The sequence below is a fragment of the Diadema antillarum genome, unplaced genomic scaffold (genome assembly GCF_040938485.1).
Source record: "Diadema antillarum isolate AM-2024a unplaced genomic scaffold, OU_Dant_1.0 seq00001469_RagTag, whole genome shotgun sequence".
Taxonomy (NCBI): Eukaryota; Metazoa; Echinodermata; class Echinoidea; order Diadematoida; family Diadematidae; genus Diadema; species Diadema antillarum.
Window position 1 is genome coordinate 243,684 of NW_027272208.1, and position 20,747 is coordinate 264,430.

The 20,747-nt window shown below is 38.6% G+C and overlaps 2 protein-coding genes across 2 annotated transcripts in view; one reads left to right on the top strand and one right to left on the bottom strand.

Moving 5' to 3' along the window:
* Positions 1-3,646, bottom strand: part of LOC139709772 (pantothenate kinase 3-like) — a 28,950-nt gene extending 25,304 nt beyond the window's left edge. The window contains exon 1 of the mRNA XM_071621734.1: positions 3,588-3,646. The gene's annotated coding sequence lies outside the window, so the exon portion shown is untranslated. The remainder of the gene's footprint in view (positions 1-3,587) is intronic.
* Positions 3,647-8,599: 4,953 nt separating this feature from the next.
* Positions 8,600-16,496, top strand: LOC139709774 (pyridoxal phosphate homeostasis protein-like). The gene is made up of 7 exons (XM_071621735.1): positions 8,600-8,755; positions 11,812-11,919; positions 12,632-12,743; positions 13,156-13,290; positions 14,435-14,577; positions 15,266-15,364; positions 16,009-16,496. Exons 1-7 carry the CDS (start codon positions 8,660-8,662, stop codon positions 16,102-16,104), a joined length of 789 nt encoding a protein of 262 aa, XP_071477836.1. The 5' UTR covers positions 8,600-8,659; the 3' UTR covers positions 16,105-16,496.
* The last annotated feature ends 4,251 nt before the right edge of the window (positions 16,497-20,747 follow it).

Sequence of the window (20,747 nt, forward strand, 5' to 3'; positions counted from 1 at the left end):
AATCTTGTTATTCTATCATTCTCATGCATGAAACATGAACTCTCCCTCGGAATTCTGATGCCATCTAGACATTCTAATGTCACAAAGATCTGTGGGAAAAATTACCGAGCATTGACAACTGTCTATAGGAAGGGGATCAAAAGCATCAATTTGGAGTGGGTAACAACTTTTCTGGAAGTTGAAAAGAAATTGTGCAAAACTTTGTATCTAGTCAAGCATTAATAAAATTGTATATCTACACAATGTACATGTATTAAAAAAAGCTTCAGAAGCTCCACATAATGTACTAACTTGGCATCACTTTATTCTTCTAAATAGCAAATTTTCCATTTTTGGAAAAAAAAATCATTATGAAAAATCATCAAAGGAATATATATGCAAGAAACTTTTTTTTTTTTTTTTTTTTTAAAGACATCCAAGTTATGAAAATGTCTATTATCGTGACGAAATGAACAGACGGATATATTTCATAACTGCATAGTGTACAGTGTATTCTTATCCAGTGTAAAATCTATCAAAAGAATATATGCGAGAAATGCCCAATTGACAGTTATAAAACATCATAATCACCAAGTTTTTGGTGAGAAACTGCACAGACAGAAGGCCGTGGACCATGTTTTCATACCTCTAAGAAATATCAACGCAATATGCAGTAATGTGAATAATCTCCAAGACATTTTTATCTATAAGATATCTATAAGAACAACAACAAAATATGTCAGATAGTTTTTTTTTTTTACCTCCGCCAAGGGAGGAGGTTATGTTTTCGTTACCGTTGGTTGGTTTGTTTGTTTGTTTGTGTGTTCGTTCGTTCGTTAGGTAGTTAGTTAGTTTGTCCATGTGCAAAATAACTCAGAAATTACTTAATGGATTTGGATGAAACTTGCAGGAAAGGTTTAAAATGACACAAGTAACAAACGATTAACTTTTGGTAGTGATCCGAGAATTTGGGGGGAATTTATGAAGGATTTTTGATATTTTGGCAGGTAGGGTCAATGAACTTGGGAGTTCAGGTTGCGCGTATTTGAGGTTTGCATGCACGCACTAAAGTGCGTGCTCTAGTTTCTGCTAGGGCGAGGCGCGCCGTGCAGCTGCGGGTTTATCACGTTACAAAGGCTTCTATATTGGAAAATCGGGCGGCTTTCAGCTTCAGCACACAATGCTATAAGTACATATGGGTGGAAATCACTGATATCTCTGTGGAGGAACACGATTAGAGGTGGAAATGAGCTGCATGCTTGGCGGAGGTCTGCACTCTCAGAGTGTTTCTCTAGTTTCTTTCTTTTCTCTGTACAGTGTGGTGTAAAACTTTAATATTACACATGTACCACACAGCGAATCTTATGACCATAGATGCCAAGTTCAAAAAATTTTTATGAGTGAGATTTTCATGACTCAGCATCTTGGCGCGCGCACATGTGCGTGAGCGAGGGAGGCGAAGCGACTGAGCAAGGGGAGGGTGTGGGGGTGTGGGGGGGGGTCCGCCCTCCCACGGTAGGGAGCTTTTTCAATTTTTAGCTCTTAATGGTGCAAGCTGGTGCATACTTAAGTGATTATTTTTTTACTTATTTGGAATGACAAAAGGGAAATATGCCTTCAACTGCAACTCTCACTTTAATCCTTTAAAGGACAAGTTCACCTTCATAAACATAAGGATTGAGAAAATGCAACAATATTAGTAGAACACATCAGTGAAAGTTTGAGGAAAATTGGACAATCGATGCAAAAGTTATGAATTTTTTAAATTTTTGTGTTGGAACCGCTGGATGAGGAGACTACTACAGCTTGTGAGTCATATGCGTACAACAGTATAAAGAAAATATAAAAGAAAATTCAACATATTTTCACTTTTTTCGCATAATAAAAGAGCAATTGACTTGCCTCTTTCTAAAGGCAGGGGGAATAATATTACCCATAACATTTATCGGTAACGAGTAAGGGGAATGTGTACTTTTTTCAAAAGATGGAATTTTGTGAAATTCTCTTTATATTTTCCTTATATTGTTGTACGCATGTGACATCTAAGTTATTCATACACTGCAGTAGTCTTCTCATCCAGCGGGTATTGCACAAAAACTTCAAAAATTCATAACTTTTGAACGGATTGTCTGATTTTCCTCAAACTTTCAATGATGTGTTCTACTAATATTGCTACATTCTCTCAATCCTTATGTTTATGAAGGTGAACTTGTCCTTTAAGCTATGCTCCCAATGCATGAGAAAAATGGGTGTCATGCGTGAGATCGTGAGACAGACCCTAAATGCTTGAGTCTCACTCACAATGCGTGAGACTTGGTAGCTCTGTGTGACACATGCGTGATCAAGCTACACTGTTTTGCACACAAAACTATCCTCCCATGCATGCGCAAGCTCGCTCTGAAAATCCCGCAGCTCGCATGCTGTCTGCGCTGGATGCCACGGGACGAGTGCAAGTACAGTGCCAAAAGTCTGGAGAACGGCAGAATTCACAAAGATTCAACAAAGTGACTAGTTTGCTTCCAAATTGGAGACAGTATCCATCTGCTCTAAATTCAAAGGTATAGAATAGTATTAAATCGGAAATATATGCACAACATCAGATCAGGCTAGTTCCGATTTAATTTTTTTAAATTTTTTTTAACGAATATTTGTAAAATGATGTCAGACTTCACTGTTATAGGGCTGATTCACGCATGGAAAGGTGAGAGCAGAAATAAGCACCAAAAATTTTGAGTCGGATCAGGCCGGCAGGTGCGGCAGCCGTGCATTGAGCAAAGCCGCTGGCGCCCGGGATTCCATGGGTCACTGCATATCAGTTGATTTATGATTTAAAATTCCATTTTTTTCTTCTCGTCACAAAGAGTGGACATGTGTGTGTAACAAAAAATCACAGTACGAACTTCCGACCATTTGTATTTCAGAGATGTGAGATGGATGAGAGGTGAAGAGGACGCCTCATGAGCACTGCGGGGAGGGGCCTCTTGCAGTGAGGACGCCAGAGCAGAGGTGCTCATGAGGGGAGAGTGCCTCATGAGCGGATTTCCCGGATTACGGTAAGTAGCGCTGCCTTTTTAATAGCGCCAGTAGCGGTATTTCTACGGTACATACAATGTCCAATGAATCAGCCATCAGAATATAACGGTCTGGAAAGGTACCAAAGGTGACTCCAGTGAATGGACAACGAATTGCGAGAAAAACGGTCACTCGTATAAATGCTTCGCTTCGGCCTCGACAAGCGTTTGAATTAATTCAGCTTGACACAACAACAAACACCTAGAAATCATAACGTTAGGTAGGCCTATATTAAACGTCGATACACGGACAGTGCCGTAGACCCTGTGTGCGGTGCGTGGACTGACAATCTAATGACCAGTCGTAGTACACTGTATACCAACAATACTAGTACTAGTAGTATGTAGGCGGCCCGGGTGCAAAGGTCCACACGTGATACCGAGGTAGCGTGATCCGCGTTTACCGGTTTCACCATAGCAAAACGACATTTCTATTATCTCGACTCAATTTACTCAAATTCTTAGCATTAAGCCAAATCACCTAATTATAAGCCGGAATATCATATGTATTCAAACAAGTTACCAGTGTATACTTACTAATTTCGTGGTTACAAAGAGGGGTTTACAGCGCATTTGATTAAGACAAACAACAGTCGCACGATGTTGTCGGTAAAAGATTACCATTCAACTGATCATATCAATTGATTGCTGCATGCCGCCGGCTATCGCGATGATGGCGCTATGGATCCTCATCAGCAGTGTACAATACCTAGTGGGCTGGGTGTGCGCGTATGCGTGTACGTCGTATTAGCGAGCTCTCACATCAGGGATCACGAGAGTCGTCGAGTATGAGTACATCACACGTACAGTTGCAGTATTTGTATTCAATCGCGATTTGCTGCGCCGTGCGCCATTCGAGCTACGATGTCGTAAATATTCTGACGTCATAGCTTTGTCGTGACGTTGGCATACACCGGCAAAACCCCCGTCGACTGAAATATCAGGAGGTGCCGCAAAAGAGGCGTGGCCTGCAACGGCAGTCACTGGTATGTGTACACAATCAGGGTGGGAGAGATCTCTTTCCCACCTCCCCCGATACTTGTATACAAAATGTACCAGCATGACCAGTGTGAACTGATGCAGTGAATAAAATTGCATGAGGACTGGACGGACGCTTAGTTTTGTGTAATTAACTGTAAATAAAACAACTCCAAAACTAGGCGATATCAGCAAAATGTCTCAGCATCATAGATCTACCTAAAGTTGGTTTCATTTTCTTCCAACTCCAGCTCCACGTGTCTGAAAAGAACATCGATGTAAATGACGCAACAGTGTGAAAACTTTTCGCAATATATGAAGAGTTTGTTTGCAAAAGGGGTTAGATCCACTTTATTCCATTTCGAGAAAATCAAGTTTGTTTGTTTTTTTCATTTCTCCCATATTGCAAAGATATTACACAAAACGAATTTGTCTGGATATCTACCCTACCATATGAGTGCAAAACCGAGTATAGAAAAAAATCTACCTGTCTTCATTTTCTAAAAAATAATATTTCAAAAAAAATTACTTTTGTGGATCTAACCCCTTTTGCAAACAAAACATTAAACAGTTGACCAATTTTAGTGACCTGTGAGTTGTTCTTACATCTTTGCCTATGATGGGTGAAATTTAATTATAACGAAAAGAAAAATCTTCAGTGATGACGTTGTTCGGATATTGGGTGACTGGGGTTACCGTCCCCCTTAACCCCTCCCCCTCCCCCCCCCCCCCCAAAAAAAAAACAAACCAACAAAACAAAACAAAACAAATAATGAGTTTTTCTTCTTTTCAAAGTGAAATTTCCCCCATTGTAAGAATCTTTTCATTTCCATTTTGATTTTTTTTTGTGTCCCAGACGCACAGACACACAGACACACTCAAACACACACACACAAAACAAATACACACACACTCAAACACACATACACACAAAAACACAAACTCACACACATACACACATGCTTACACACTCACACACACACAGACACACACAAACAAACCTACACACACACCCACACCAACACACACACTCACACAGACACACACACACCCTCTCACACATACACACATACATACCCACACTCATCCACACTTACATACTTAGTAATTGCATTTACAACATCATTCACATGCGCACACACTCATACACACACAAGCACCCTCAAACACACATACACATGCACAGTCAAAGATGCTTTCAAACACATATACACACACATTCACTGTTTTGCGCCGCTTTTCCTTCGCACTGCTCCATTCCTTTTCATTCCTTTGACATTTTCTTGGATGATTTGTGATCCAAACAAGCTCTTCTTCCATTCCCTCTACAATTCAATCCCCCAAAAATGAAATTGCAGGGAAACAGCTTACCTCACAAACGTCGTGATCATAGAAAGCTGGCAAGCAAAAAGCCTGTGTTATTCGTATTGGTCAGTTGGAGCTAGACCCTTTTGCAAACAAACTGAAATGAATGTAACCCCTTTTGCAAAGAAAGTGAATTTTCTTTCCCATTTTTGTTAACTTTTTGATGAGAAATTCAACTTTTCGTTGGTATCATCATAAAGAGCTAATTTGATGAAAAATGGATCTAACCCCTTTTGCAAATGAGCTCTTCATATACATCTCCTCTGAATCTGTTATGAAACTTATTTTCCCCATGTGCAGCGAAAAATTAACCAAGTCGATTTTATACTAAAAATACGTTGTGACATTTGATATGCAACCCATTTATTAAAACCACAACAGGGACTGTTGGTAGAATAATAATATTCAGATACTTTAGAGAGAGGAAGAAAGAAGAAGAGGAAGAGGGAAGAAGAAGAAGAAGAACTTCGAAGACGAAGAGATGATGATGATGATGATGATGATGATGATGAAAAAGAAAAAAGAGGGAGAAAAGAGCATAATGAACAAAAAGTACAGAAAGGGAAAACATAGAATGCTTTTATGTTATGGTCAAAATACTGATAATGAAAAATACGCATTTTACCAGTAGGGCCTATACCTTTAAAAAAAGATTCAACGAGGTAAACTGATTAAAGGGTCTTTATCAGGAACATATGTAATATGGATTCATGGAGAGCAGAAATGTAAATCAATACGTCAGGGGAGTCAAAGACAGACAATCCTTTAATCAATTTGAGTTTGGGTTAAATCCACGCGCCGTCATTGGTGGATTAAAACCAATTCGCGATGTCACAAAGGGCAACAATGACAGATGAACCTCTTCCAAGATCTATAGTGAAAGAACACTTGATTTGTGCAGGGAGGTGTGAGACACCTCCCTGATTTACATGTGCCGTGATCCTTCAGAAGGCAGGAGGAATAGTTGGGTGATGTTCATTATTCCGAAAATGAAATAAGGAATGGTTCGCAACTGATTACCCATGCATGTACCAGTAACTAGTTGACTGAACGTGTATACTTTTCTTGTTTTTGTATCGAACTTGGTGGAACTCTCATTGTGCTTTCTTAGATAGTTGCTTTATAGGCCTATACTGTGAAACACTGACATTTCTGCAATCACTGAATTATATTTTAGGTACAAATCCTCCGTTAATTGATTTTCATTATTATCATGTGATATTTAATTTTGTTAATATGATAACTGTGTGATTTATATTTCGAATGATTGTATCATTATTTATGTTATTGCCCGATGCAGATGTATTAAATTGCGCAGTCCATCTATATGTGGCTGCAAATTATAGGCCCTATATTTTTGATAAACCATTACTATACACAACATTGAGACTGTCTAAAACACACTAATGGATCTTGTGTATGTGACCGTAAGGACAAAATTATATACAACTGTACTTTATTTATCAATCTATTAGACTCCCTATATAGCTATCTGTTACCTATTACTTTTTACAAGTATTGATAGATTCTGTCCATCTCTATGTTTATCTATCTGTATTTATCATCTATCTCTCTGTCTGTCTGTCTACGTGTATTTACGTCTAACTCTATTTATCTATCTATTTATTTACTTATTTATTTATCTATCTATTATATCTATCTCTCTATCTATATATCTACATGTCTCTATATCTATCTATCTTTAACTATCTATCTTTTACTATCTATCTCTATGCCATTCTTTATCCGTCTGCCTATATTTTTTTCACATTTTATTTCTCAATTCCACAACAAAAGCACAATTTTCATCAAATATAATGCGTAAGATAATAAATACATACAAAAAACACTAATGTACAAGTTTCAGTGAAACAAATTTAACAGCTTGCACAAGACAATATTCAAAAGCAAAACATCAAATAATCAAATCTTGAATATATTGATTAAAGACAAACTAAGAAATGATGAATGCGAATAGAGATCATAATCCACTCTTTCCTTCAACTTTCTTAAACTTAGTATCAAAGATATACAATAAGATTTCACAATACTGATATTTCTTATTTACAAATCTAATTTAAAGTGTCTATACAAAATCAATGGTTTATACGCATCCATTAATTGCATCTTCCCTCTTTGTTTCCGCCAATTTGAAAATAAAAAATCTGTTATCTTACTTATGATTTCTTCCTCTATCATTCGATTGATCTATCTGTATATCTGTTTATCCGTGCAACCATCTGCAATTTTGTCTGTTTGTTTGCTTGCCTACATTTTCATTAAACAGAATATCTTTCAAAAATAGCTGGAAAACACTTTTTCCTGAATTGGATGTATGTGCTTCTCTCAATAAGGCAAACAACCTATGACATTTAAGCAGGCCTATGATCAAACAATCGGTGAATAGTCATAACGCTGCGATTTTTGCAACAAGGATCACTGCGTTATCATTGCTAGCAGATACATCATGTCAAGTAATAAGATCTTTTTTTTTTGTAATTTAATTATCTTATTGACAACGAGTCTAGAGTAGAATTAAAGGCGAATGAAAAGATGAGTATTAGTGTAGACCATATTGTAGTAATACATAGTAATCACTTTAATCGTATGGTGATGGGACATTTGCTCCTGCCCTACAACATGCTCCGATCTTATTTTCTCCACTGAGGACTGAGGACTTAGGGTGAAGGTTAGGGATGTCAATCCGGATGTGATAGGGTTTCAGGTTTAGTTTGATGTGAGGATTAGGGTTATGTTTGGGGGTATAGGTTTTATATGTTTGGCTTTATAGCGTGCAGCTTTCATAATGTGACAATCGTCACAGATGAGGAGCAAATGTCATGACCCTAAAGGCGTGTAGCATCACACTTGAAAAGTCTCTTGGTAGACAAAAATCGCCTTCCCGCGGGCATGACTATACGGGGGCTGGGGGCTGGGGCTCCCCCCCCCCCTTTTTTTTTTTAACAAGATATAGGAATATATGTAAAAAAAAACAAGAACATGGTCTTTGCCGATTGCGACGCTGAAGACCTTTTTTATAGTAATGTACAAGAACACACTAATCCGAGTGAGGACAATCAAAATGTGAAAGGCCCTTGAAATTGAATTCATCACGGAACTTTTATACATGTTCCGTACGTGTTGCTCCGAGACTAATCTGTCTGTATTGCATAATACGAAGGCCAGTTACATGATAGACCTTTCCATCTGCCTGGCTGACGTTATTAGAAGACGTTTCAGCTGAGAAAATCGGCTTGTAGCCTGTTATGCAGAGAATCATCATGTCAGCAGAAAACCAAGTTGCTAAAGCAGTGAAATCAGTGCTGGAACGGGTGCAAAATGCTTGCAAACAACGTCCATCCGTACGTACCAAATTATAACAGTCCCATGTATTCTAATCCATGTTTGAACTGTCGGTAGTCGTCATCATCATGTAATCTAGCCCCGGAGACCGCGCCGCCAGGCGCGGTCCTGGCGGCTTCCCCGCAGTTTCGCTTATGTTATAGTTCAAGTATTCTGTGCGCTTGTGCAAGTGATTGTGAATTCTGTGAACATCGGTGAGCTGCTTATAAGACATCATTTTGTGCATCACAAGCAATGAAATGCATCAAACAGTCGCCGATGATAGTCATTTAGGTTTCATCGACCCATGTAAGTATTCCTAGTAGTTTCTGTTGAAAAATTAAGGAAATATAGCGCCGCAAAGGCACCCGTTTGTTCAACATGAAGATCTTTTATGGGAGCACGGCGCAGCCGCCACACTGCGTGTGGCGGCTGTCGCAGTTACATGTAATCTAACGTTAGACTAAAGTCTAAAGTAAACCTTAGACTCAATTTGTAGTTTTAGATGTACCTTTACAGATCTTGCGTGGAGTCTCCTGTTCAGATGTTGTTTTGATTGGATGTTGTTGTTTTCTCTATCCGATATTCGGCCAGATAGAAAAAAAAAATATCGTTTAAAGTGCTTTTCCCTTAAAAAAATAGGCAAAAAAAAAAATAAACTTAAAATTTTACTTAGCTTAGAATCTATTAATTTAGATAAAACTTTATCGTTTAATATTTTGAGTGTTTTCTGCTCGATAGACTTTGTAGAGTCTAATTTATCACTTACAAGGCAAGGATCTAGTCTAGATATCTCTTTGACTCTTGTGAATTGTCATACATGATACACTGTCACTGACTTCTTAGTTCTGTATGCCAGAGATATCTGAATGAAAATGATGAATAAATTAAATAGAGGTAGACTCTAATGAATGCATGATTAACATTGGAAATGGCATTTCTGCCATTTGACAGGTGCGATCATGAATCAGAGACTTCTGTTTGTCTTTTAGCTGTACCATGTACCACACAAATAATAAGTGCCACGTAAAAATCCAGCACCAAAGTTCAACCTCTTGCCAAAATTTGACCAGAACTATGTGCAAAAGCATATAGTTTTAGAGTAGGAAGCGGTCGAATTTTGACGGTGTTATGGTCGAATTAAGGGTGACTTGCTTAACCACACCTTTTCATTGTGTAATTGCTGATTGTGAAACTTGAAAAAGTTTTAAGTGTAAAGTTTAGTTTATGTGGATTACAGGCCAACTGTGAGAATTCTGCATTGAATAGAGTGAAGTAAAGAGAATGTGCAAGAATTATTGAGACATTAGAACATCATATCGTACATCCATATTAGAGCCTGTAAGGTTGAAGTTCTGTCTTTTAGAGCTGAGTATTGGTGTTGGTGTAACCATACACAGCCCTGTCTTCTTCTTCTTCTTCTTCTTCCGATGAGTACATCCCTCTGATAAGAGTATTGTCGTACTTGGCAGGCAAAAGCGCAGTCACGGAAACACGCAAAATAAGAGTGCATTTTGGGTGCAATTTGGGACAAACAAAAATAAATGACTAAGCTACCGTGCGAGTAAAAATAACTCCCTTTGGCTGTCTTAACAGAGGGTGAGTGGTGTCAGGCGGCTCCGGAATAACTCGAGAGACGGAGCAGCAACCACTGTTGGAGGTAGGGCGTTCCACATGCGGACAACACTTGGGAAGAAGCTGTGTTGGAAAATGATGATTCTACAGTGTTGCTGTCTAAACTGTTGATCATGGCCTCTAGTTGCATGTAGGTCTGGAGTGGGGTACAGGAATGGAGGCCCAGAGGGGATGGCAACAAGACCATTAATGATCCTGTACAGCATGGTGACTTTGCTGTGTGCACGTCGCTCCTGCAGGGTCTGCCATTGAAGGCTTTGTAGCATCCGGGCGACACTACTTTTGTATCTGTAGTCTGCCTTTACGAATCTAGCCGCACGTCGTTGGACCATTTCGATCTGGGAGATGAGGTCCTTAGTGTGAGGATCCCACACCATGGAGGAATATTCCAGAATGGGACGTACGTAGGTCTTATATGCCAGTTCCTTAATGTTGGCAGGGCATCTCCTCAAATTGCGTCGAAGAAAGCCGAGTGTGCTATTGCTTTTCTTACATGAGGATTGGATATGTGGCTTCCAGCTAAGACTTTGATGAAGGGTAACACCAAGGTACTTAGCCTCATCGACAGTCCGGAGTGCTGTCCCATGGATGGAGTACGGGGATGTTCCAATGATGTTCTTCCTCTTGTTAGATATCCTCAATACTTCGCATTTGTCGGCATTGAAGGACATGAGCCAAGTCTTCTCCCATTCCTGGACACTGGAGAGATCCCTGTGTAATGCATCTACATCCTCATGGGTTTTGATGGATCGATAAAGGAGGGCATCATCTGCATAGAGGCGTATAGATGAGGAAACGCACTCAGGAAGATCGTTAATGAAGACCAGGAACAGGAGGGGTCCAAGAACTGTTCCCTGAGGTGCTCCCGATGTCACACTTGTGGTGGTACTCTCTTTCCCCTCAAGTATGACCTTCTGAGTCCGTCCTTGGAGGAAGTCACGAATCCATGACAGCAGGTGACCTCTGACTCCATAGTAACTCAGTTTGAGGAGAAGACGCTCGTGTGGTACTTTGTCGAAAGCTTTGGCGAGATCGAGGAGGATGGCATAAATCTGTTGTTTATCATTAAGGCCTGTGGCAAGGTCGTGTACAGTCACAGGTAGTTGCGACTCGCATGATCGCTGTCGCTGTACACAAGTATGCCATGCTTTGCACGGCATCTGATCGGAGTCGTGTTGATGATGTGCAGTATGTACATGTCACATTCAACCATCATTTTCGTTCAGATGTCTTTAGCATACAGAAGTATACCTCCCCCCAACCCTCCCCCCCCCCCCCCCCCCCCCCCGGCCCCCATCGCTAAAGTCACCTTTGTAATTGATTATATTCCAACCTTAAACTTATCATGTTATGTAGATTATAACACCTACATATAAAATGCAATTCATACCTTCTACTTTGATATGAACAGCTTTGAAATGTTTTGTGCCTTCATCTGCAGGACTTAATGGCAGTTGAACCAAGACTTGTGGCTGTCAGCAAGACGAAACCTGTGTCAATGATAATTGAGGCTTATCAGTCTGGACAGCGTAACTTTGGAGAAAATTATGTGAGTTGTTATCTTCACCCACCCTGTTTTCACTGGCATCCCTTGCCTCATTTGTATTGATGTGATTCAGACCAAACTTGATGAAAATGTATGAAACATATTGACATTTTATTATTTTTCTCTCTGTATGTAAGATTTAATCTGTTGTCGCTTTTTTTTTCGTTGACTTTTGTTGCAGTGTTATTTATAATACCGATAGTTCACTAGACCGCTGAGTGGCAATTCACTTTATGACATGAGAATGCAACCATTCAAAATTTTGATTTAATTTCAGCAGTCATTTCATTCTAAAATGAGATATTTATTGACTTCTTTCTCATGTGTTTGTAAAGGAAGTCTGAATTTTGAGCCACAGGTGATATTTCAAAAGTGAAGACAGCTACTGATAATAATATTTGATAAGTCAGATGCAATATCTTTCTGGATATGTCTAGGTGTGCTCCAAAGTCATAATTGTGGTCAGCACAATGAAATTTTACTTGAGGCTTCAGTATGCTGAAATGCACCCACCAAGGAGTATTATAAATTTAGCATTATTTTTTCAAGGGAGTTAGTTTGTTTTGAACCCACTTTTCAACAGATTATTAATCTTGATCACAGTAGCTGTAAGTCATTATCAGACTAGTCTCGTGAAGCTCTTTCAATAAAGAAAATAAATTGACTGTTATGCTATGACTCCATCCCACCCCCACAATCTTACATTCACTGCTAGGTGCAAGAACTGGTTGACAAGGCCAATGATGTCACCATAAGGGAGCAATGTGAGGACATCCGATGGCACTTTATAGGTCATCTTCAGAGCAACAAGGTCAAAAAAGTTTTGAGTGAGTGTATTCAGATATTTCTATCATGTTGAATTTATAAGCAATAACTATATTGTTTATATAGTCTAGCTGCAATACTCTGTAAACAATGCAAGTTTTTATCAAAAGAAAATGATGTTATCTCTCTTTTTTTCAGGATTGGGAGCAGGATGTCATATGTCATGTCCATATTTTTACACACTGTTTTATATCTCCATGTCTAGCATGTTTATGTGTTTAAACATATAAAGCAATCTATCACATTTTCTAGCCATGGTATAGCTCAAGATATTTTCCAATTCAGTGACTCTGAAAATGAAGCAATGAGGTCTGTAATACCAATGATTTTTGCAGTTTTTATATAAAGGTTCAGATATGTATGCAATCAAGCAAGATGACTGGTTTCATTTCTTAATACTTCAATCTCATCCAGGTGCACCCAATCTCCACATGGTAGAGACAGTACACTCCAAAAAGCTTGCCACAGAGCTAGAGAAACACTGGAGCAAGGAGACGGACAGGGGTCGACTCAAGGTCTTCGTCCAGATCAACACAAGTGGAGAGGAGAGTAAGTAATATTACCATTTATTACAAGCCTGTAACTAGGGCCTGTAATTTGCCAGCAGCAGAAAAAAAGAAAACAAATCAATAGAAAACAAATGAGTTGCAGAACCCCCCATTTGAAAGGGGGCTTGTAGTGGCACCAGAAAATTGCGCTGAATCCTTTTTTTTTTCCTTTCGCTTGTCAGCTGATGAAACCGGAAATGGCATGAGAAACAAAAATAAAAATCGCATGGGGGAGCCTTTCTTTTTTTCTTTTTCTTTTTTTTTTTGCTTGTCAGCTGACTAAACCCGGAAGTGGTCCACTTTTTCTCATTCTGAACCACCCCCCCCCCCCCCCCCCCATAAAACTCCTAGTTACGGGCCTCTGTTATCTCATCAGTGATAGAGAGCATGATCACTGTTTTCATCATTTGACCCCTCATCAGTATCAGTAAACACATTCATCATTGGTATCATCACTGTCATTGTCTTTCATTGTCCAGTGTGACCATATAATGGGATGGTCTGAATAGATATGAAGATATGTAACTTAATGTAGGTGTTGAACTTTTTTTCATTTCGTTTTGATTAACATGAATTGTCTCCATTAGAATGAGTCATAGAGCTTGACACAACCGTTGATGGTATACCAAGGTTCAAAGTTTTTGAGCATTGTAAAGTGGGCCTTTTTTTCAAGAAAATTAAAATGCTCTCTTCAAATTCCAGATTAAAAAAAAAAATGAGGAAATATTGTGCTACAGTAATAAGTCAAAAGATTTCCAAAAAACTAATCAGCTTCTCCAAAACAAAGCCTTACCTCAACATCCAATTCTTTCGTGAACACCTGTCTTCACAATATTCATAGGTATTGATACCTTGCTTGAAAAGTAAAAGTTTTCAATTAGAAATCATTGTTTATCATGTATAGACAAGTGAGAGAAATTAATATTTGTATCTGAACATATCCATGAATTACAATATCAATGTATGGATGAAGATTATTCAATGAACATCTCCATTTGTTGTTTTTTTTTTCATGATATTTCAGTTTGAATGTTAGAATACTGTGTACATTGAGTTACATAATGTCATGAGGAGCACAGAAAACATGCCATGTGCAAGGTAGAGATGAAAGGACAAATGCTACTCAGTTGCCTCCGTTCCCACAGATAAGAGTGGCATTCCACCAGAGGAGTGTACAGAGACGGTTACTCACGTCATAGACTCCTGCCCCAGTCTGGAGTTTGCTGGTCTCATGACAATCGGCGCCTTTGACCACGACCTAGAGAAAGGTCCTAACCCAGATTTCCAGGTAACTTTCTCTGCTGGGCTTCTCAGCATCTTTGCTTCTCACTGGCACTCTTGCCTCAGTGTTGTGTCTTGTTTCTGATTGCCCATTTATGAATGTGATGATTTGTCATGCTTTGCGTCAATACATGATATTCTTCAGTATAGAAAAAGAGGGGTTTTTTTAAGTGATTTATCTCATTAAAAGTATTTTTGATGACAAGACATCCTTTCAGAGACAGAGAATAAAAAAATTTAATTCAGATAAATATGGAAAAGAAGAAGTAAATAATTTCCTTGCAGGACTGAATAATGTCATTCACAAATGAAATGAGAGACGTACAAATGAATTTCATAAATGACATACTGGAGGTCACTGCACTCATATGCAAAAACATTGCTGTAGAGTCAATGGCATATTGAACGAGAGCATTACCATTATTTTTTATGTGTAACATGAAGTAATTTAGAAGAAATAAGAAGATTGCTGGTTTTCATAAAGAATTTTACTATGTTGTCTTGAATTGATTCACTGTGTTGGAATGCTTTATTTTCTGCACGTTTGACTGCCTTTTTACTTCAAACTTCTTATTACTAATAATGTGTACATATCTCTTTCATCTGTGTTTGCAAATGTGTATGGGTATGATTGCACGTATGCTAGGAAATGTGTGATATGAAGTTTAACTGGTTGAATATCGATATCTTCACAGTGTCTGATAAAGTGCAAGGAGGATGTATGCAAGTTATTAAACATGGACCAAGACAAGGTGGAGCTAAGCATGGGAATGTCACATGACTTTGAACATGCGGTAAGTCCGACGACAGTCTTGTTAGACTTCCTCCTACAGGTGTTCAGTGTTTGTTGGAGTTCAAGTGAGACTGCAACAGTCACGACTGATTTTGTAGATAATTGTTAGCATGGACATTCTACATACAAAACACCAGACTATATGTACTTGACATCTGAGAAGATATAAAATGAAGAAAAAAATGATGATATGGAAAGGAGTGTGAGGAAGATAAAGAAAAAGAAGAAGAAGAAGAAGAAGAAGAAGAAGAGGAAGAAGATAAGAAGAAGAAAAGAAAGGAGCCATACAGTTGTTAATAAACTATGTAGATTATTATTCATCTAGTCGAAGTGTAACCTCTAAAATCCTTATAAATCAAAAAATTGGATTGGAAACTTATAATGTACGATGTTTCGCCGACTAACAATCAGCTTCTTCTGGCGTCCTTCCAGTGGAAGAATGGTCCTTATATGTGTGAAGTCGCACTGAAAGTGCATCAGTGCGTGCAATTCCTGCACTGAATTGTTATTTTGTTGTAATGAGAATTATGTTATAACCATGTTCATTATAACGGGAGTGCATTGTACCATAGCTCAAAAGCTGTAGATGTGTTCAGATGTGTTTTGTTAGCTGTCTTTCTCATTCTCTTTCTTCTTGATTCCTAGATATCTGTTGGCAGCACCAATGTGAGAGTTGGAAGCACAATCTTTGGAGCAAGGGCAGAACCCAGGAGAAGGCATGATGTCAATACCAACAAATGATTTGTGTGTGAAGGAATGAAATATAGAATGATTTTTCTCTTTGTTTTTAACATTTCTCCCTCAAAGTGTGTCTGATGTGAATGTCTATTAAAAAAAGATACTTAGTACACACTGAACTCAGGTCACTGTTGTATTGAATGTGAATGTAAATGTTTGTTCCTTGTAGTCTAGTCATTGTATGCTTTGACTGGTCATGAGGCTATGTTTTTAAAACAGTTTTTTATTACGACTACAGATTTCAATAATTGCAGCGACATTTGCCAACAGCAGGCGTTACTGTGGCATCATGCGACCTGATTATGACCTTTTCTCAGAGTCTGAAGGTTGTCAGCAAGGCTGATCATGTCAATTAAAGAAATGAGATTGAGGTATTTTTAATGAGTGAGATGTTTTGAAGGAGTGAGATTATGGTGAAGGGAATTGGTGATACAAGGGAGAAGGGGAGAGTCCAAATGCGGGCTCAGGGACTTTCTACAATCAGGTATATTACTGTAAAAGTGGATATTTTTGCGTAATTAATTTTTCGTGCTCGGCCGGGTAAGAAGAGTTTCACATGTTTTTAATTCCGCTGGAATAAAGACATCAACCACTAGAACGTATGCCAAGCAAAAATATTCATGTGTTTTTATTTTCGCACTTGTTTCTGGTCACGCGACATGTGCAAAAGATTTCCACTTTTACAGTACCTCCAGTGAGTACTTTTCCATCCACCTGGAGACTCACTCCTTGGATTTTATTTATTGGTCAAGAATTGTAAAACAAACTGTATTTAAAGTCTATTCCTTCTAGGGCTTCTCGGATTGTTACCACAAAAAAAGTCAGGCTCAGGTATTGGTATTTATGATACTAGATATTTTCTGTGTGTCTTGTTTTCCTCTTGAAATGTATGATTTTCTGAGAGGACCATAAGAGCATAGGATTTTTTTTTCTTTTTGACTTGCTAGAGTCTTGTGCTCAATGCATAAGCTGTGGAAGTCCTGTGTCAGGTAATTGTGTGATAAAGTCAGTACCTAGACTCATATAGTCCAAGCAATATGGTTTGGATAACTTCAAAACAAACCAACAACATATTGGAATGAAGATTATTATACAGGTCAGAACCTTTCTTATTTGGAAGGTCCTTAAAGGGAGGTACACAGATTCTAATTATGCTTTCTTGAAGCACATGGGTTACATGCCATGCCGAGCTTGAATTATGTGTATCCTTGTGTTTACGTAAAATGTGTCTCCACTTACACATTTTACAGGTGCTTTGAAATAGTGGTGTTAAGCACTGAAGACTTTTTAACATTGTCATTTTTATTTTTATTTTTATTACAAGATGTTCGCTAGATTCATCAGAAAGCAGTCATTTGCAAGAGAGAGAGAGAGAGAGAGAAAGAGGGTAAGGGACAGAAAGAGTGTACATGGTTGAGAGGGAACCTGCTTGCTTGATGTAGCCTGAAATAATGATGTGAAAAAATTGCTTCACAGAATTAAATCAGTAACCTTCAAGTGTGCTTTTTGCACAAACCTTGGATCTTCTTGCCTTCTGTGATAGAAGCCCATGTTTGGAAAGCAAGACAGGGTGTCTGAAAACAAAAAACAAAGCCCACTGTAGTTCAGTATGTCCTGGGCCCTGTTTCATAAAGCTGTTCGTAAAGTTACGCATGGACTATGAAGTGCCAACATGTGTGCCCATTTTTTTCCCTTATATCTTAACAAAGTACAACAGTATGTCAATATTTCATCTATTTGGGAGCAAAAAACACTCTTTAAACTAAAATTGTGTGTTAGCATGAAAGGATAATCATTATCATCTGCAAATCTTAACTTTTTACAGCTATTGAAATTAACAATGATTAGGAAACCCACTCGGCTTGCCATATTTAAGTCATTCTTAAAGTCGTGTGTAACTTTACAAACAGCTTTATGAAGCAGGGCCCCAGAGTGGTAAACATTACATGTGTCATAGGATCATGGTGGCGTGTCTGAGGTAAAAATTTTCACGGAGAGCCGTTCATGTTTTGTGAACTTAATACTGTGAAACATGTATGCACACATGCATTCACACATCCTGAACAAAGGCATACTGTGCACATAACCAGTGATCTGTCTACATCAATGTGAAATGTATAAAAACCAGCCTGCCAAATGTCATGGTACAAGTAACCTATTGATATCAAGCATATTTGTACCAGATATAATGCTCTCCAAAGAAGTGATCATTACCAAGTGTATGCATTGTCCATTGTTAAATTGTCATGGTGTGAATTTGCATATATGAAATAAAAATATGATTGTTGAACCGATGTGCTTGAATTTGTCACCAACGTCTGTGACGTAGTCATAGCATACTTTGCATAGGATAGAGTACAGGTTGTACATTGTACTAACCAACTTTGAAAAGCTATGTACATACACTTGTGTGTGTGTGTGTGTGTGTTTGCATGTTGCATGTTTGTACAGGTTGAAGGCAAAGTGCATGGTTTTATTTGGCTTGGGTTTTGTTTGATATTCCTGCTGGAGAGATGGAGCAGTTTGTGTGCGCAGTGTTAACAAACAAGGATGCAAAATGAATTGACCATATGCATCATACTTGGCTTAACTCTAGTGTGACACATGTGAATGCAGTACTAGTAGTCTTACAATTACCCTGTCACACTAATGTACCACAGATGTAGAAATACTTGTATTCTCAGAAGTAAATTCCAGATATGCATAAAAGTACTGGTGACTCCCATTATAACAAAGTCCTTGGGATCGGCAGCTTTCTCTAGTTTTATCTGAACAAATAAAGTGTAATAATCAAGCTTATAATTTTAGGCCCTGAATTTTACTTCATTGTATCCTAAATTTTGTTATAACCATGTTCATTAAACCGGGAGTGCACTGTACCAAGTTGGTAGCAAACTTTTAATCTGTGGTTGCTATGAAAGCATTGAGATACTTTCAGAATTAACTGAATTTATGTGTCCCCATCTTCTCAATACAACTTCCCAAGGAGAATGCTTTGGCAAGTGTTATAATTTTCCAAAATGGGTAGTCTCATTTCACTACTAAGAATCTTGTACTAACATGGGTCAATATCATAGCCATTGCTAGATTAATTCTGTAGATGCACCGGATATACTCTGGCCTGTAACTAAAAGTTTTCATGGATCGAGGCCAGAATGCTGCCAATTTGTCAAGATAGAGATGCAGGCTTGTCAGCAAAATTTCAGCTTTCTGGGAGTCCATGTAAGGGTTACAACATATCTGTTTCTATGTGTATGTGTCTGTCTGTCATGCTAGCTGTAGTCGCGATATAGTTGGCTGTATGTGTATGTGTGCTACAAGCACACTCTCCTGCTTTTTCAGGCAGAGTGGTGTAATGGTGATGATGTGTCATTCACATACAGTGCACTCCCGTTATAACGAACATGATTATAACGAGATTCCAGTTGTAATGACATAAAATTTCTTCAGTTATAATGAAATTATAATGAAATTTTGCTGTAAAGAAAGAAAACTGCGGGTCCTAAGGACTTCGATATAACGGGAGTCCGCTGTACTCATACTTGTGTGTGTGGCTTTGCCGACTTGTTTCACTTATTTGGCATCCTTTTATACATTTTAAAGTTAGGTACATGTATTGGTAGTTGTGGTGATGATACTGGAAGTGGCAGTAGTGTCGTAAGTGGTTATGTGTTGGTATTGGGTTTGTTTCTGTGTCATACTGTAGTCCCACTGTGACAAAATATTCTCAATCTATTGTAGTATCTCTTTTTTATTTGACAGTTCATGTAAGAATGTAGTCACAACTGATGCAAGAGCAGAATTCAATTCAATGCAAGCAGGTTTAGCATGATTGGCAAAAGACTTACCAACATCTAGCTGTTAACATTTTGTATGTACAGAAAATGAACTTTTTTCAGAGGTTGTATTTTGTCAGTGTTTCTCTTTCACTGCAATGGATTCATCAGGGAGGTGTTAGAAAAGGAGAGACAACTCCTGCTCTCCTTTGAAGTCATGCGCGGCACCGCCGAGAAGTTATGCGCTTAACTCAGAGACTCCAACCCCAAGCACCTTCTGATCTGGAGATTCTCCCGCCCGAAACCCCTAGCAAACGGGAGACTCCAAGTTGATGTGTGCGAAGCGCGAAGTTCAGGGTTCTAGATGTTCTCTGGTGCTATCTAAGGCTTATTTTTTCAACATACGATAGCAATAAGTAAAAAATCCTTTCCACCGGGAGACACAGAGCCAGGGCGGGAGAAATCAAATCTCAAACGGGAGAACGGGAGATTTTGCAAAAATGGGCTTTCGGCGGGAGATCTCCCGTCGAAAACGGGAGAGTTGGAGTCTCTGTTAACTACAGGTGGAAATCAGGTGCTTTGACAAAAGAGAGCATCAATAATCGGGACTAGCGCTCTCACATCTAGAAATACTTGCCCCTACTGCATTTCGCTCTCTCTCTCTTTCAATGTGATGGCAACAATGAACTTGTGAAACTTGAATTGGAGCAGCGAATCAAAATGCAGTGTAAAACTGATGATTTTAACAGCAAATAGTTTAAAAGCACGCTGGTGCACGCTTTAGCGTAGTACTTTATTTGAAAGATCAAAATATCCAAGATTAAATGATAGAAAACTAACATGCAGAAATGTGCGCATTATAGAAAAATA

Coding starts and splice junctions, on each gene's coding strand:
- LOC139709774 (XM_071621735.1), top strand. CDS start 8,660: ATGCAGAGAATCATCATGTCAGCAGAAAACCAAGTTGCTAAAGCAGTG. Junction 8,756..11,811: donor CTTGCAAACAACGTCCATCC/GTACGTACCAAA, acceptor CTTCATCTGCAG/GACTTAATGGCAGTTGAACC. Junction 12,744..13,155: donor CAAGGTCAAAAAAGTTTTGA/GTGAGTGTATTC, acceptor AATCTCATCCAG/GTGCACCCAATCTCCACATG.